This window comes from Lagenorhynchus albirostris, chromosome 11, assembly GCF_949774975.1.
Source record: "Lagenorhynchus albirostris chromosome 11, mLagAlb1.1, whole genome shotgun sequence".
Taxonomy (NCBI): domain Eukaryota; kingdom Metazoa; phylum Chordata; class Mammalia; order Artiodactyla; family Delphinidae; genus Lagenorhynchus; species Lagenorhynchus albirostris.
This window is the reverse complement of record NC_083105.1, coordinates 6320405-6337238: the sequence shown is the minus strand read 5'-3', so window position 1 is coordinate 6337238 and position 16834 is coordinate 6320405. Positions and strand designations below refer to the sequence as shown.

The following is a 16834-nucleotide window of genomic DNA, read 5'->3' as shown; positions in this document are numbered from 1 at the left end:
ATGAGTAAATAAGCGAGTCGGGGGGCTGAGAGGTTAGTGGAACATTCGATGCGTCACCCAATGTTTGAACATCAGTGCGTGTTGGGGGGAAAGGTGTGGGGTGAGCTATGGGAACACGCAGTAGGTTGGTTGCTCCTGTCCCCCTCTGCCCACCCCACTGAGGCGGCACAGCCTGGCAACGCAGAGGCCACGTGGATGCGGGTTTTGGGTGGGAGCAGAGGGCGGGCCTGTGGGAGTGGGCTGGCATCACTCTGGAGCAGCCTAGGGGGAGGGCAGGCTGCTGGGCTTGGCTGGCCCAGCACAGGGCAGGTGAGGGAAGAGGGCCAACAGGCGGGGCTGGGGGCGGTCCTCCCAGACTGGTGCTGGGAGGAGGGGCTGGTGTCTCTGAGGAAACCCAGGCTCTGGCTCAGGAAGTTGAGGCCCCAGACCTCCCTCCTCTCAGAAGGGCCAATTAGCAAGGTGCCCGCTTCCCAGTATCGAGCAGGACAGCGCCAACCAGGGAGCCCTGAGACTGGGCTGTCCACACTCTTGAGACAAAGCAAGGGCACGGGGAAGATCCTGCAGAGCCCCCCATGGCCCTGATGTTTTGGGGCAGGCCTCCACCTGCCCACGTGATCCCCGGCCGTCCTGGGTTTTCAGCTCTGGATTTTCCCAGACCTCCAGCCACTGGTCTTGCTTGGCAATGACCTTCTGGCTTCCAGAAAACACTGAACCTTCAATATCCTCCTCTGGGCCCTGCCAAGACCAGGGCGTGCATGCTGACCGAGGAGCAGCATCCCAGGGCCAGGGCCTCGGTTTGTCGGGGATCCCCAGCTGGCTTGCCCCCTGCACCCTGCCCTGCGTCCCTCCAGCCAGGCCCCGGGAAACTCAGACTGTAAGCCCAAGGCTCTAAGACTCCAAACCCGGGGGTCTCGAGGTCAACATTTGGTTTCCAGGGTTCCCTGATTTGGAGACGCTGTGATGTTCTTACTATATAGTTCTGGACCAGTCCCACGATCCTCAAATTCTACGTGTAACAACATTCAGACAGCTCTTCTCCACCTCTGCTGCCACCCCGGGCCCAAACCATTGTCACCTCGAGCCTGTTCTTCCCGACCCTGCCTAGAAACCCGTCCCAACAGTGGCAGGGACTGTCTCCAAACGAAACTCTGGCCTGTGCCTCCTTGCCCAAGAGTGTCTGGGGCCTGGCCGAGGCTCACAGGATGAAGGGCCAACCCCTTCTCCTGGACCTCTCCTGAACCATCCCCAGATCTGGGCACCCTGGCTGCGTTGGGTCCTGGAACCCCAGGCCTCTGCACAGCAGTTATGTTGCCTGGATTAGAGCCTCTTCCTCCATCCTCCCCGCTCTCCCTACCCCCTGCCCAGACTTTAATTTTTAAAGTCTGTCTTCTTTACTCAATAGAAGATCCCTGGGCCCAAGGAATTTCTGTTTCGTTCCCTGGTCTCCCCTGCACTTGCACATAGGAGGAGCCCAGAAAACCCATCTGGTGCATGCGTGAACGAAAGGACTTCCTGACTCCAGGGCAGCGGGAGTGAGGAGGGTTGGCTAAAGGCAAATGAGCAGCTCTGGGTAAAGGGTCCAGTTGTTTCAACACAGGAAACATGGTCGGAGGCTCAGACTGGCGGGCCTGGGGCTGTGTGGACAGCCCCCTTCAACATCTCCCCCTACCCCAGACTCAAGGTGGGGTGAGGATGGATGCCCCTCTCGCCAGCAAGGATGGGCAGGGGGCAGCAGTCAGCGTCCCCTTAGGTGCTCCTTGTGGGCCATGTGACTGCTGAGGCCCCTTTCCAGCCCAGACAGGTCAGCTCCCAGCGGCGAGCTCCTGGCCTCGAGTCTGGAATTAAGCCCTGCCCTACCCCTCCGGTCCTGCGTCAGCGCTGTGCCTTGGACGGGGTGTGGGTGGCCCGATTCTACCTTCTTCTGTCCTGGCTCCAAGGGCAACTGGCTGGACCTGCTGTGACATTGCTGGGCTATGAGGACGGCTGGGTCTGCGGTGGACCCTGGCCAGCCCTCCTGGCATTAAGCCCACGTGGCAAGGCCTCAGAGAGCCCCCGCCCACCCGGAACACCCCTCGCTCTAAGCGGGCTGAGCGGAGGCTACAGAAGGACTTTATTTTCAAATAAACAGGTGGGAGAACGGTTATTTCTGTCAATAATCACTAGGTTCTTCCCAGCAGAGCGGCTGCGGAGGAGAAGTCACATGCTCTCTATTTTTACAGGCTTCAGAAGCCCATCTCAGACTATTCAAAATCACCTGAGCCTCCGCTGTCAATCTTCTCACCCACTGGGCTTTGGAAGTTCTGGCTCCTTTGCCCTTCCATGCTGGCCTCCGGGCCTGCCCGCTTCCAGGCAGAGTGATGGGAGGAGGGCAGCCAGCCTGGGCAGGGATCTGAGCGCTGGTCTGGGAGTGCTGAGGGGCTGCACCTCACTCCTCGCAAGGGCTGCCTCCCGGCCCAAGGCCCGCAGGTCTTTGCCTGGGCTGGTGCCCCCGTGCTGTAGGGCTGGTGCCCCTGTGCTGTAGGGCTGGTGCCCCCGTGCTGTAGGGCTGGCCCCTTCAGTCCTAGGGCTCAGACAGCTCTGGCTTCCCAGCCCCTCTGCTTCCTGTTTCCTGAGGGGTCCCCAACACGGCTGAGCCCCCGCGGGCCCTCAGGAACCTCGGAGTGAGCCGGGGACAGTGGGCAGAGAAAGCTCACCCTTCTCTGGCTTCCAGCAGCCGGCAGACCGGCCCATTCCTGACCTTCCCAATCCCTATTTCTAATTTTGCATCTTTAGTCCTCCGGTTGAGATCCCCCTGCACACCTTCCCTCTTCCAGTGACGAGGACACACAGTGTCCTCAGTTTGCTAACGCCGACAAGAAGACCATCCTGGCCTGGTCTGAGCCCTGTGCCCTGCTGCCCCCAGCTCTGTAGAACGCACCCCGGCCAAGGTGAGTGAGCACAGGAACCAGCCTGGCCCTGCCCCCTGGGAGGCCACAAGGAACCTCTGCCGGCCTAGGAAGCCCAAAGAAAAGGTACCCCGTTTGTTCAACCCAGGGTGAAGCCACATTCTTCGATATCAGAGCCCCGCTTGAACCTGTCAATATACAGTGGAACTGGGGCTCCCTTGAGCCTTGCTGGGGAGCGCTGGCGCTGACTCTCCCTCTTCTTAGCTTCTCCAACAGAAATGCACGTGGCCGCTGACCACCCTCGCCCCTGAAGCCATGTGTGGTCGCACACCCAGCCCAAGTGTGCCGCCCCGCTCCTGCCCTGCCTGCACCACCCGGGGCCCGGCGAGGGAGGTGGTGCGCACTGACCTTTGCACGTCTTCCCATCCGGCTGCAGTGTGAATCCAACCGGGCAGCTGCATCGCACGCCGGTGGCCGTGTCCTTGCACGTCCGGTCACAGCCTCCGTTATTTACTGCACACGTCTCTGAGGAGGGAAAGAGAAAAAGACACTCTCAGTCTCCTTGGACAGAAGCCACCACCTTTCCCCACCTGTGGGGGGAATCTCCTGAGACAGGAGACCTGAGTTCAAATTCTGGCTCTGGGGACTTCCCTGGTGGTCCAGTGGTTAAGACTCCGTGCTTCCAATGCAAGGGATGCGGATTCGATCCCTGGCTGGTGAACTAAGATCCCACGTACCGCGTGGTGTGGCCAAAAATAAATAAATAAATGAATGTTTCCAATGCAAATTCTGACTCTGATACACTCTAGCTGTGGGGCCTCTCTGAACCTCAGGCTCCCCATCTGTAAAATGGGAGAATGACACTGTTTCCCCTCTGATGATGATGGATGGGAAAACTGTTTGCAAACCGCAGGGAGCGGTGCCAACAGGGTCAACACCACCACCAGGGCCAGTGCTGAGGTCGGCTGGGCTGGTATTTAACCACCCAGGGACAGATTCCTAAACCCTTGCCTTGCCTGGACTTGGACTCCGAACCCAGACTGGCAGTTACTGGGGCTCCCAAACTCGTCTCAGCGCGGAATGGCTTGTGGCCCTGGCCGTGGAGTTGCAAGGGGAGGTTCCCAGAGCCCGCGCACCATCCATCACCTTGATGAGGCTCTCAGCCCAACATCTGTTCTCGCTGAACGATAAGCCAAAGGCGTCTGTTTTTTGTCCACTTGAAGCTAGTCTAGTGCTTTTTTTTTTTTTCCTCTTGCAAATTCAAAGGGCTGGAGTGGCTGGGGCGTAACTAAGGTCACCGAGCTCGTCGTGCGGTGAGACTGATCCTCCCCAGGCCCGGAGAAGGGGCTGGCACGCCTGGGTCACCGGGGCACGTGGAGGAGCCTAGTTCCCGGGCCTCTGAGCCTTTCAACCTGGGTTTCTTCCTGAGCATCTGGCGTGCTTTGGTGTTGTGGGAACTTCCCTCTCCCCTTTGCTGCTAGGAAGGGAAGCGCCAAGGGCCCCCACCTCTTATAACCTGAAATCCCCTGCCTGTCTACCGTGGCTGCCCCTGGCTGCCTGGCCCCAGCGGGTCTCTCCCCAGAACTTTCCCCCTACCCCATTTATTCTGTCTGTCCTTCTGTGGTGTCTGCATTCCTGCAAGGTGCATTCCATTTTCTCCGGGAGGAGTTTGGGGATGAACACAGGAGTGATGACTAAATGAATACATACCCCCCGTTGCCAGGAGTCTCTGCTGCTAATGTCTTTCCTTTGAACTTCAACTTGTAGGGGGGTGGACGGAGCAGGGAGAGGAGGAAACTGGGCTTTCCCTCTGTGTGTGTGTGTGTGTGTGTGTGTGTGTGTGTGTGTGTGTGTGTGTGTGTGTGTGTGTGTGTGTGTGTGTGTGTGTGTGTGTGTGTGTGTGATTCTGTGGGGTGACCACGATGGCGGTTGTCCTTAACATCCTGAACTCGGGGGCTGCCTGCTGCCCGGGGCCACTGCCCGTTTTCTCGAGGTTGAAGCCTTCACCGCGGTGGGACAAGCTGTAACCGCTACCGCAAGGCCAGTCTCCTCGCCCCTGCCTCTTCCCAGGCTTTCAGCGTGTCTCCCCATACTCTAGCCCTCCAGCTTCTGTCTGCCTGCTGTGGGGCATGTTGCCCAGTGGCTGGGAGGCCTCCTGCCTGCTCATGGGTCAAGGTCAGCGCAGAGACCTCCACGAGCAGCTTCCAGACGCAGAAAGGAGGCCCCCCACCCTCCGTGTGCGCATGCGGGCTGGCCTCCACGTGCGCGTGGGCCAAGCTCTGACCCGCACACGCCTGCGCAGGCCCTCTTGCCTCCCCCGCCGCCCGTCTACTGGGGCAGTGGAGGTGGGGAGGCCAGGGTGTGACTCTGGCTCTGTCGCTCACTGAGTGACCCAGTGAGTCCGCCCCTCGGGGCTCGACCTCAGCACCTACACCTGGCAGGTGAGGACGGCAAGTCTTCCCTCCCAGGGCTGAGGGGAGGATCAAAGACACCCCACACTCAACAGCATCTGGCCCAGGGCCCAGCCTGGAGTAGCTGCTCAACAGTGTTAGCTTCCTACCCTGAGGTTACAACCAGAGAGGGAAATCCCGCCTCCGGCCCTCAACTCCAGAGCCACGGTACCCCCATGTGCCTTTCCAGCCTTTTACGTGGGAGAGCCCCTCTCTGGAGAGGGGGCAGAGAACCTGCCTGTTTTCCAGGTGCAGGTAGTTAAGGCTCAGGCCTTGGTGAGGCAGGGGGAAGGCCCGAGAGCAGGGGGCGGGCAGCAGAAGGTGCCGAGAGCTTGGGCTGGGGCACAGCTGGGTGGCCTTACTTGGCGACAGCGGGATGACCACTGGGTCTCTCCATGGTGGTGGAGGTGGGACGTGGCGTGGGCACCGGGGACTGTGTCCCTGAGAAATGGACCCGGCCAACCAGGCTCCAGGGGGCTTGCAGGCCCTTCCTGTCTCTGGAGGCCCTGATGGGACTCGGAATCTTGGGCCTCCCGAGCGACCGGGGTCCTGGAGACCTGCTGGCCGCACCTGCCCTCTGGGTAGGAGAAGGAGGCCGAGCTGGGGCCGGGGTCAAGCCTGGATGGTCACCCGCTCTCTGCGCCCTCAGGGCATATCTCTCCCCTGTAGCGAGCACCCTTTCAGTCTCCTGTGTTACCCTAGACAGTATTTGGTACAAGAGCTCTTTGGGCTCCCCTGGGTGCTGGCCAGCCCATCCCACAGGCATCGCTGCACTAGGCTCCCCCACGCTACAGCAGCTCTGTGGACGGCCCCTCGCCTCCCAGGTGCAGAACTGGTGCCGAACGCTGGGAATCGGCGCAGAGCAGCGTGGCTGGTAAGGGGCAGGGCTGGTGGGACCCGGTGGGTGTACTCTAACCCACCAGCAAGCTCAGATCTCCATCCAAGCCAGCCCCAGCCAGCCCCAGCCGGGGCCCGCACAGCCAAGCGCGTACCTGGCTCTCTAGCTCCCGCCCAGTGCGCCCCGTCTGCACGAATGCTACTCCATCTGCCCCAAGGATGCGCCTTCCCCCACCATGGGCCCTTTGCAGGTGGAGAAACCGAGGCTCAGAGGAGTAAAGGACCTTTTCTAGGCAGGATTAGCTACACGATTTGTGGGACCCAGTGTGAAATAAAAGGGAAGGGCCCTTGTTCAAAAATTGTTAAGAATTTTCCAACAGATAGCGGAGCACTCAGCTAACTGTGGGCCCTGCTAAGGGCAGGGCCCCGGGTGAGCGCACAGGTCACACAGCCGCTGGGAGAAGCCAGTACTGGAACCCAAGACTGTGAGACTCCAAGCTGTTGAGTGAGCCAGGCCTCCGGGGGGATCCTCGGGGGCGGCCTGCAGTGGGCAGCAGAGCCAGTGGCCTGAGGGGGCAGCGAGGTGCGCCCATGGGCCTCCTCACCCAGCGAGAGGGGAGAACTCTCACCCACAAGGCTGGGCTGGCGTCGGGGGACTGAAGTGGGGAGGGGCTTGGGAGTGAGCCCCTTTTCAGCAGATGGGAAAACCCCAGATGTGTTAAAAGGCCAATCTTTAGTGTTTCCCTGGGGGAATTCCACTTTGGGCCACGCCGGGCGGGGTCGTGGGGGAGGGGAGCGGTGGCACGGGCAGCCACTCAGCAGGACGTGCCGTGCAGCCCGGCCGGGGCTCGGACGGCAGCAGGACGCCCCTTGAGTTGGCGCTGGGAGCTTGCACCACCCTAGGTCTGGGGCGAGGTCCGGCCTGAAGGACGGTCTCAGTCACAGTGTAGTGGCTGACGCAGGAGGCACAGGGGCAGAAAACACTGCTCGGAATGCTGCCCCGCGGGGTCGGGCAAGTCCCTTCACGTCGCAGGGCCTGAGCTTCTGGCCGCGTGCCGTGGAGATGGAACACCTGCCACCTGGTCCTCGCGAGGCCCAGACAAGGTGCGCGCGTGCCGGTGCTCGGTCGCGAGGCCCAGACAAGGTGCGCGCGTGCCGGTGCTCGGTCGCGAGGCCCAGACAAGGTGCGCGCGTGCCGGTGCTCGGTCGCGAGGCCCAGACAAGGTGCGCGCGTGCCGGTGCTCGGTCGCGAGGCCCAGACAAGGTGCGCGCGTGCCGGTGCTCGGTGAGCTGTCACAGTGGTGACCGCGCGCTCACTCCTGGTGCCACCCTTAGGACCTCCGCCTGTGGAGCCTCAGTACCCAAGTCAGCCGCTGATTCACCTGACCCCTGCTGCGCTGGGCAGACGTGCCTCACGCCCAGTCCCTGGTTTCTGGAGGTCTCAGCCCAGCGGGGCAGCGGACGGTTCCCTCCTCTGTGCAACCAACAGTCTGGAATCGACTCCTTTGGTGCTGGGTGGCCGTGAGAGAGGAGCTGGAGATGAACCCGACACCGACCCCGGCCTCAGGGGTTAGTGGTTCATCCCTGGGCTCACCCCCAGCGCTCAGCCCACCTGCCCCGAGCAGGGTGGCTGCCATGGCCCGGCCTCCCGCCTTTGTCACGACTCAGGAGGCCCCTCCGGAGCTCTCCTGGCGCCCGCCTCCCCGGCTCCCCAGGCCCTGGGCTTGCATCTGGGCGGTGGTCTCCCCCAGTGACTACTCACTCTCCAGGTGACCCCAGTGCCCAGCACCCAGGGCAGGACCGGCACGGCGAGGGGCCTGATTTCTGCTGAATCAGCAGATGAAAGAACAGGACTCTGGAGGCCCCATGAAGAATGAGAGGATGCGAGGTGACCGAGCCCCTGTCCCCTGCCGGGCCTGGTGGGGGACAGTGTCGGAGATGAACCCGACAGCACAGGGGACCATGAGTCTACCGGCAGCGGCCACAGTCACGGGCACTGGAAGGTGACGCTGAGGTGGAAGCGGGCTGGACGGAAGGGCGAGAGGGTGGGAGGGAGCTCAGGCCTCGGAGACCGCCTGCAAACAGCACAACACGCTGACCACAGGGCGCCAAGGTGAGCCGCCTGTGGTGAGACGCGGGTCCAGAGGCCCGAGGGCCACACTCAGCTCCTGACAAGCGGTGGGGCTTTGGGCAGAGGGTCTTCCACCTGCAGCTTGTCGACCGTGCAGGTTTCTGGCCCCGCCCCCAGAGGCTCTGAGCGGTGGCCCAGGTGCGGGCGCAGCAACCTACAGAGACCCCGCGAGCCCAGGGTCTGCCCTGCCCCTTGACGTGGCACCACCCTGGTGGCGGGAGTAGCCCGAGTCCCCTGCCGAGATCTGTCAGGCCTCAGTCGGGGCTGGTCCACCGGCCTTTCTGCCGCCAAGACCACCTGCAGCCCGCCGCGAAGGGGGTCGGCTACCGGCTCTCCTGGCCCAGCCGTGGACACCCTGACCTCTGACCCTTTCCCCTCAGTTGATTCCTGAGCCTTCTAGGATTCCCATCACTTTGGGATAAAGGCCACGCTCCCCGGCAAGGCCCTTACACAGTGGTCCCGGTCTCCCCGGCTGCCCAGTCTCTACATGCTGGCCCCCCGACCTCTGGATCACCCTGCAGCCCGTCATGAGCAGTGTCCACAGGCTTGAGTCCCTCACCGAGCCCCACAGTGAGGTCCACCTTCCTCATGGGGTCCCTCTGGAAAGTGAGGAGAGTCAGGCCGACAGAAGTAGCTTCCCCGGCCACCCGGCCAGCCTGCCGCGTGCCCGCGCCCTGCTCCCATCCACCCTGCCTCTGGGTCCCCGCCTCTCCACGTCTGCCCAGAAGCCCCTGCTCCACCTGGGTCGCGTCCGCTTCTGAGCAACACCTGCAGGGGGAGCTCTAACCCGTGGTGCTGGACAAAGCCACCCCAGAGCGCCTGGGCCTCTGAGTGGAGCTGGGCCCTGGGGTGCAGGCTGGTGGCCGCTGGGATGGTGACAGTGCGTGTGGAGGTCCTGGGCGGAGGAGGTGGCTGGGGGTAGGTGGTCGTGGAGGCCAGGACCGCAGCCCGACGAGCAGGGGGCTCCCAAGCCTGAGCGTGAAGGCAAGTAGGAAAGGAGGCCTCGCCAGGCCCCACCTGGCACCCAGCCCCGCCCTCCGCCTGAGGCCACTTCTCACAGCCCTCGAGGGGCTGACCTGGCCTTGGAGCACGCGGCCCGGTGACTGTGAGTTCCCCTCGGCCCTGTGCTGACTGCAGCCCGGCCGCGAGGAGGTAACAGGCCAGTGGGTCCATGCCAGCCCTCGGGGCTCCACCTACCGGGGAACTCGGTCCTGTGCAGGGCTGCTCGCTGTGGGGTCGGTTTCTGTCTGGAGAACTGTCTCCTGCAGACACCAGGGGCCTTGGGATTTCAGGGCAAGGCCTTGTCACGGGCCTGCCCGGTGAGGGCTGTTTTCACACTAGTGCTCGGAGAGCAGAACCTCCTGGACCTGAGGACGGTGCCCTGTGGTCTGCGGCGAGAGCTGCAGGGGAGAGGTGAACTGACCCTGGGGGGAGGTTTCTTTGTACGCTCTGGGGGGATCTCGAATGGCCCAGAGGACACGGAGGTTCTATACTGAAGCAGGCGGCAGAGCAGGGCCCCGACAGCAAGCCTCACCCCTGGCCTCTGCCCCTCGCCTTTTCTGACAGTTAAGTGGACGGGGGCTGCGGGCAGCCTCTCCCGTGAGGCCATCCTCAGCCTCACCCCTGGCCTCTGCCTCTCGCCTTTTCTGACAGTTAAGTGGACGTGCGCTGAGGGCAGCCTCTCCCGCGAGGCCATCCTCAGGAGCGCGGGCACAGCATCACAAACCCGTTCCACAGGAGGTGCAGGAGGCTTGGTGGGCAGAAGCAGCCTGAGAAAGGTCACCTGGCCGGTGACCCTTCCTTGGTGCTACGCCGCCCCTCCAGCGGTGTGTGAGCGGGGAGGTTTGGGTGTTAGACCCTCCTCCCCGGAACACCCACCAACAGCTGCCAGCACTCTCCGAGCTCTTAGCGCCAGCCCTGGGCAAAGTGCCGGGAGACAGGCCCGTCACCAGCACCCCTGCCCTGGAGGGAGTGCGCTGCGCTGCGGGGGTAGGGCAGGATGGTGTGGGGCTGGGCCAGCCACTCACCTCCCTGGGCCTCAGTTTCCTCATCCGAAACGCTGAATGGCATCCTTGCAGGTCCTGGGAACACTGAATATGTCTAGGCACACAAGCACTTAGCCCCAAGCCTGCTCAACAGACGGGAAGCCTCGTTCCAGGTTCCTGAGGGCTGCCCCGGGGACACGGGACAGGGGGAAGGACAGGCGAGATGACAGCCTGGGGCTGAGGAAGACAGGGCCCAGACCCCATGCACAAACCTCCCTGCTTCCGGGTGCGGCCTTCAGCCCTGGTGTATGCCCCCCACGCACCCCCCCCACCCCCCGTGACTTCTTGGGGCCAGGGCCGGGGGCAGGGCAGAGCGAAGCTGGCCCTCGGGGTCTGCATCTGTCCTTTCTTTTCACAGTTCCAGTCTGTGAGCTGGGCGGGCCTCCTGGAAGGGTCCAGACTCTGGGCACCTGGCTGGCCCCTGAGAGGTGCTTTTTCACCCTTCTCGCTCTCCAGGTCCCCCTTCTGGCTGCGTCAGCCCACCTACGACCTGACCAAGGTCAGGCAGGCCCTGGGCTTCCCGCCTCACTGCCTGGGCCTCGCCATCTCGAGGCTGTATTCCTTGCTGGCAGTAAAATGCTAACGGCCAGGGGAAGAATGGGATGTGACCGAGCACCTGGCGCCTGCCACACACACGGCCAGGTGCCGCATGCCAAGGCTCTCGCCAGCCTGCTTCAGAGGAGGGATCACAGCCCTCTTTCTGCAAAAGAGAAAGCCGAGGCTGAGAGACGTGAGTGCGGCGATGGGGGCGCAGAGCCCAGGTCTGGCTCCAGAGCCTGGGCCAGGAGCACAAACCAGAAAGAGGAGTCACGGTTGGCGCCACTCCCATCAAGTGTCCCTGCTCTGAGGACAAACACACAGCTCTTCAAAGAAAGATACAGCCCGGCTGAGCAACCCCAAAGCGCCCCAACTTCCTTGGGACAGACCAGGAAATCCCGCCACGGAAAGCCCTGAGCTCCGGCGACGCGTCGGTCAATAGTCAGCGGCTGCCACCACCTGGCCTGCCCTTGGCTGGAGCCAGCTAGAGACGCCCACATGGAGGCAAGCGTGGGCTTGAGGGGCAGGCCCTACCCAGGTGGGTGGGACGGGAACCAGTGGGCAGGGGTACCGAGGCGCTTGGTCATTGTCATCTGTTTCTATACTCTGGGGCTCCTCTGAAAACTGTACTGAGAAAAAAAGAGGTGCCTTGGCCTCTTTGGGGTGCCTTCCATTCGTGGCTCTGGTGGACAATCAGTATTACCACTCCAGGGCCCCCCTGAGTGTGGCTGGGCAGGGGAGCCACGCTGACCAGCAAAAACATCAGGAAGTGGGCATGGGGGGGGCGATCAGGCAGCCAGGGACACTGAGGTATATCCCTGAAGGGACTGGGGACCCACGTGGACCAAATCCTCAATGAAAGAGTTAAAGCAGGACAGAGGAGAGGGGGCCGGCGGACGGGGTGGCGCGGCTGGGGAACACGGTCTCGTAGGTGAGTCAGGCCCGGAAGGAGTGCGGAGGGCTCAGGTGTGTCCCAGCCCAGGCTTCCCGGTAGGTGCGCTCTGAGCCCACTGCCCACACAGCTGCAGGGACCCCTCCACCTGCAGTCCCACCTCACAGAAGCCGCCCTCAGGGTCTCGGGGAGGGCGTGCCCACACCCACCACTCCCGGGACCCTGCCCTCGCCCCACTCTCATTTCTGGGGGCTGGGAAAGTGGCAGTCAGAAGCGTGCTGTGTGTCAGCTGCCTGTGGAGGTGAAGCCTCCCACGGCTTTCACACTTGATGAGATGAGCCTACAGACCGGCTAGAATCAGAATCAAATTTCGTCTGAGGCCCAGATGGAGGCGAAAGCTCTAAGGCCTCAGGCTTGACAGGAAGCCAAGGACTTCCGGCTGGCTGCTCTGCGCCTTCTCAGGACAGGGGCTGGACTGCTCCCTCTAGCCACACTTGGTCCCCAGAGTGCCAGGGCCCAGGTGCCAGGATGCCTGGTTCTGCCCAACTCACAGGGGGGCTGTGGGTGAGTCCCATCCTCTCCGAGCCTCGGTCCGCCCACCCGGGGCCAGCCAGTGCCCTGCCTCCCCTCCTTTTCTCTGACAAGCCCCGCCTGGCACCCTCCCTCTCCCCCAAGTTCGACCCCCCGACACAGCTAAGTCACCAGGTCCCACCTCCTTCCACCAGCCCATGGTGCGTGTGTGAGAGAGAGAGACTGAGGACGTGTGTGTGACTAGACTGAGGACAGGAGCTCAGAGCCTCAGCCGGGGACCCCAGCTGACCAGAGATCAGCCGCACGTGGGACCCGTTCAGTGACGGGGTGAAGTCTGACCACCCCGGTTCTTGCTGAACACGAGCTCCGTGCCTGGGCTCAGCCCTGTTGGCAGGGAGGCTGTGGCTGGAGGGGAAGGGGCCTTCCCCGGGCCGCAAGGTTCACCCGCCCTCTCCCTCCAGCTGGCCTTCCTGCTGAGCCTGACCTGGAGAACTGCCCCGTGTCGTCACCCACCTTGCCTCAGATCTACCCTTCCCATTGCCAGGCTCATCCAGGCTCCAGGCCCCGCCCTTTCTCTCCTCGCCAGACACCTGCCTGCGTGAAGAGTGAGCAGTGAGGCCCTACGCATCCCTGGGCACCTCCTCCAGGAAGCCTTCGTTCCTGCTCCGAGGCAACCAGCTTTTCCTGAGGTCCTGCTCTGCGCAAGGCCCTGCACTGTGTCCCCAGGGGCCATCAGAGCACCAGAAGCTCGTAGGTTCCCATCACCCGCTGCCAGCCACCTCTTCAGAAAGTCCTTAGTACTGACTCAGACTTTTGTGCAGGGCAGTGGACACACCTGATTGCTGGAGCCTCTAAGCCCACCCCTTCGTGGTTTCCAGGCCAAGGCCGATGGCCCAAGTCAACGAGACAGCCTCGTACAGAGAACTTGCAGAGAGCGGGCTTCTAGCCTGAGCCTGTCCCTGTGTAACCAGAGTGAGTCCTCTGGCCTCTCTGGCCTGTAGCGCTCTCGTCTGAGAACAGGGCTACATCTGTCCTGCCCAGCACGGACCGGGGGTTCACAGAGCTGTCGGCCAGCCCACGGCTTCCTCACTGGGGGAGACCTCAAGCCTACTCCCTGGCACTCAAGGCCACATCCCTCCCTCAGCCCCACTCAGACTCCTCCCCAGATGCCTGGGCCCCTTTGAGGTCCCTACGAGGACCACAACACTGACTGACCTCTCTGGGACCTTTAGGCTCTGACCTCCACGGTCCTGTGACGCCGACACTTAAGATGGCCCACGTGGCCATGACCTCTGGGTTAAGCTCAGCTGTGCAGGGTAACTTACGTGTGACCTTGGGCAAGCCAGGGCACCCCAGTGAGCCTCAGTTTCCTCCTCCGAGATGTGAGAAATGCACCACCTGACCTCACAGCTCCCAAGGCTGGTGTGACCTAACAGGAGTGCCACAAAGAAGGTCGTGACAATCCCAGGTGACCCGATAGCTGTGCTCCAGAGGCCTGACGGCTAGTGCCACCCAGGGGCCAGCGACCCCAGAACTGGCACTGGCTGAGGGGCAGAGGAACGAGTGAATGTGGAGACAGATGGCTCTTCTGTTCTGCAGACCGAGCTCAGGTGCAGAGCAGTTCTTTTCTCCATTTTCCTCACCCTGCCCGGGATCAGCTACACCAGCAGGCCTCCAGCCGCCCGGAGCAGCCCCAGGTGTTTCTGGGAAAGCTTCCCTAGAGTCTGCATCCAGCCCAGGGCAGGGCTCAGAGCGCAGCTGACATCACATGGACCCCCGAGGGGGGCGGGGGCCCGAGGGGGGCGGGCTGGGGAAAAGTGGGCTTGGGCTGGGGTCATTCACGGACTGGGGAGCTTTGGGGCCAGAAGGGGCTGCCAGGTGACCCTGATCGGTCCTCCCCTCTCTGGGTAGCAGATTTCCCAACTATAAAGCAAGCAGGGTGGACTGGACACCCCGAGACCCTGCTGCCCCGCATTTAGATGTAGTTTTTTTCCCCCTGCACGTGGCTCCTCTCTGGCAAGGAGACAGATAAGGACGTGCTGCCTGAACCCCTGTTCTACACTAACACCCACTTTGCTTCTGCGTCTCAGCGTTGCTTTGCTGACCCTGGAACCCTAACTGCATATGTGGGCATTACTGCGAGTAGAGGGGGTTTACAGAGCACATGTCCTTACACGCAGAAGCCACGAGACACTGCCTCTGGGTTCTTTGCTACAAACACACAGAGAAATACATGTATTCGATGAAGGGTAAAAACCTTAAAAAGGAAAAAGTGAGTTCACATCTGGAGCAGAGCCCCTCACACTCACCCACGGCACGCACGATCACACACACGTGGGCACAGCACACAGATAAACAGTCCCCACACGTGCTCACCCCACACGCCAGCACAGCTCTCACAGCCTGACATACAAGTACGCACACAGACACCCCACACGCCAGCACATACCACACACACACACACACACACACACACACACACACACACATGAACAAAGGTGCAAGTACAACAAAGGAAGTGGAAGAAAAGTGTTACCCATGAGTAGCCGCCGTTTCCCCCGCTTGTCCACATCAGCTACTGACGTGGCATTGCACTGAGAGCGCTCAATTGCAGCCTCATCCTTTTCTAAAACACAAGTAAGGGACAAACACGGAGCCGGTGGTTAATGAGAGCCCACTTCCCGCGGCCCAAGACAGTCAGCCTCTTGGCGTGGCGCATGCCGGGCCAGCGCGGCGTCCTCGCCAAGGGGCTAATCCCAGGAACCTCCAGATGGCGTGTTCAGGGCAGAGCGAAGAGGCGGCAGAGCGGGGGAGGGGGGCAGAAGAGGGATATGACCACAAGAGGACGGGGGACACAGGGCCCATCTGCAAACAAACACAGGAGGAGGCTGAGGTCAGAACAGACAGGACCGCGTGCGGAGGGCCGGAGAGGCGGACAGCACCCCTGCGGAGCTCGCGAAGACCCAGGCAGCTACAGACACCCCAGCTCAGGCTGAAGACGCAGGCACAGGACAAGGCCCAGGACGAGGGGGGACAGGACCCGCGAGGTCCGGTGATGGATACGCCTGGACAGCAGACGCCCTGTCTCAAGGGCGTGAAAATGCGTCCCGCACTCATGCAGAATTAAGAACAAAACATACAGAGGGACAAACACGCATACACTCAACGGTGGATCCAACCGAACAGACACAGAGAAACCAGGGGGTCGATTTGGGCAGCGCTGGTTGCCTGCTTGTCTATGGAGGACTGGAGCGAGACACTCAAGTGCTCAACGAGAGGCTGCAAAGAGGGGCGGCCGTTTTAGGAGCGTGCACAGAGAGACAGCGGCCGGGCGGCCGGGAGCTGCCGGCGTGGTCCCCGTAAGGAGCACGTGAGCTTAGCTGGCTCGCGTTTCTTTGCTCAGTGGGAGATGTGTGGGGACATTCGCTCCCCGGGGAGCCCGGGGAGCAGTGAGCAAAGGCAGATGAAAGGTCCTCTGGGCCAGCAGGGAGTAACGGCCCAGGGCCCAGGAGCTGGGTCTGGGAAAGGATTTCTAAGGAGAGGGGAGGGGAAGGGGCAGGGTGAGGGAAGCTATGTTAGACAGCAGATCCAAGCAGGGACCTTCACGTGCAGCAGACACTAAAGGATAAAAAAATAAGAGAGGATGAGCCAGGTGCACAAAGACAAGGAGTGTTAGACGAGGCTGGGCGTGTGTCTGGCCGGCAGCTGTCTGCGCTGCTCCAGGGGCTGGAGGAGGCAGCTCCACTGCAGACGCAAACGCTGTGGGAGACCCCAGCAGACGAGACAGGAAGGGGGCCGGCGGGCCGGGAGAGCCCCCGGGGTCAGTGGAGACAGGGAGAGAGGTGGGAGAGGGAGTTCTAGATGGGATCAGGCTGCAATAGAGACACTGGTCTGAGACCGGGCTCTGCTTTGATTTTTTTTTTTTTTTTTTTTTTTTTTTGGTTCTTTGGTTTGGTTTGGCTTTTGGCTCTGAAAATCATTAACGAACGTCAGTTATCAGACAAGACAGGCAATCAGGGACCATCACCAGAAAAGCAGGAGGAATGAGATAAAATGAAACCCAAAATGGCTGTCTGAGAGGAGAGACCACACAGAGGAAGGGAGAACCACGCAGGCAGCACCTGGGACGACAGCCCGGGACTGGGATGCGACCGCTGCTGCCCGGCCCGGCCCCTCCGCCCGACTCCCCCGGGGGCACAAGGGAGCAGAGCCACGGGGGACAGAAGGTGACAGCAGACTCCGGGCTTCATGGCTTTGCTTGCTTGCAAACCCTTTTCTGTTACTTGAAAGTCCCTCAAGAAATATCTTCTGAGTCGATAATAAAAAAACAGGGCATTTTTACAAAAAATGAATATGATAACTGACTTGCAGGGGGTGGTGCTGAACTTTGCCAGTGTTGTAGAGAAAGAGGAGGGTGAACTCTGGGCACCAACTTTGAAATTCCTCTTTTTCTCAGTTAAAAAGTAGGCTGTTAGTTTTGAGTGGGGAAAGAACTTACTAGTGATTATAAGTTGAGATAATCACAA

The 16834-nt window shown here is 61.6% G+C and overlaps 1 protein-coding gene across 2 annotated transcripts in view; it reads right to left on the bottom strand.

Moving 5' to 3' along the window:
* SCUBE1 (signal peptide, CUB domain and EGF like domain containing 1) overlaps window positions 1-16834 on the bottom strand; it is a 126108-nt gene that overhangs the window by 34028 nt on the left and 75246 nt on the right. The window contains exons 7-8 of one of the 2 annotated variants that reach the window (XM_060164693.1): window positions 14845-14934; window positions 3294-3410 (exon numbers count right to left, since the gene is read on the bottom strand). In XM_060164693.1, the coding sequence (XP_060020676.1) occupies window positions 3294-3410; window positions 14845-14934 (207 nt within the window). The remainder of the gene's footprint in view (window positions 1-3293; window positions 3411-14844; window positions 14935-16834) is intronic. The other variant, XM_060164694.1, reaches the window with a different exon arrangement.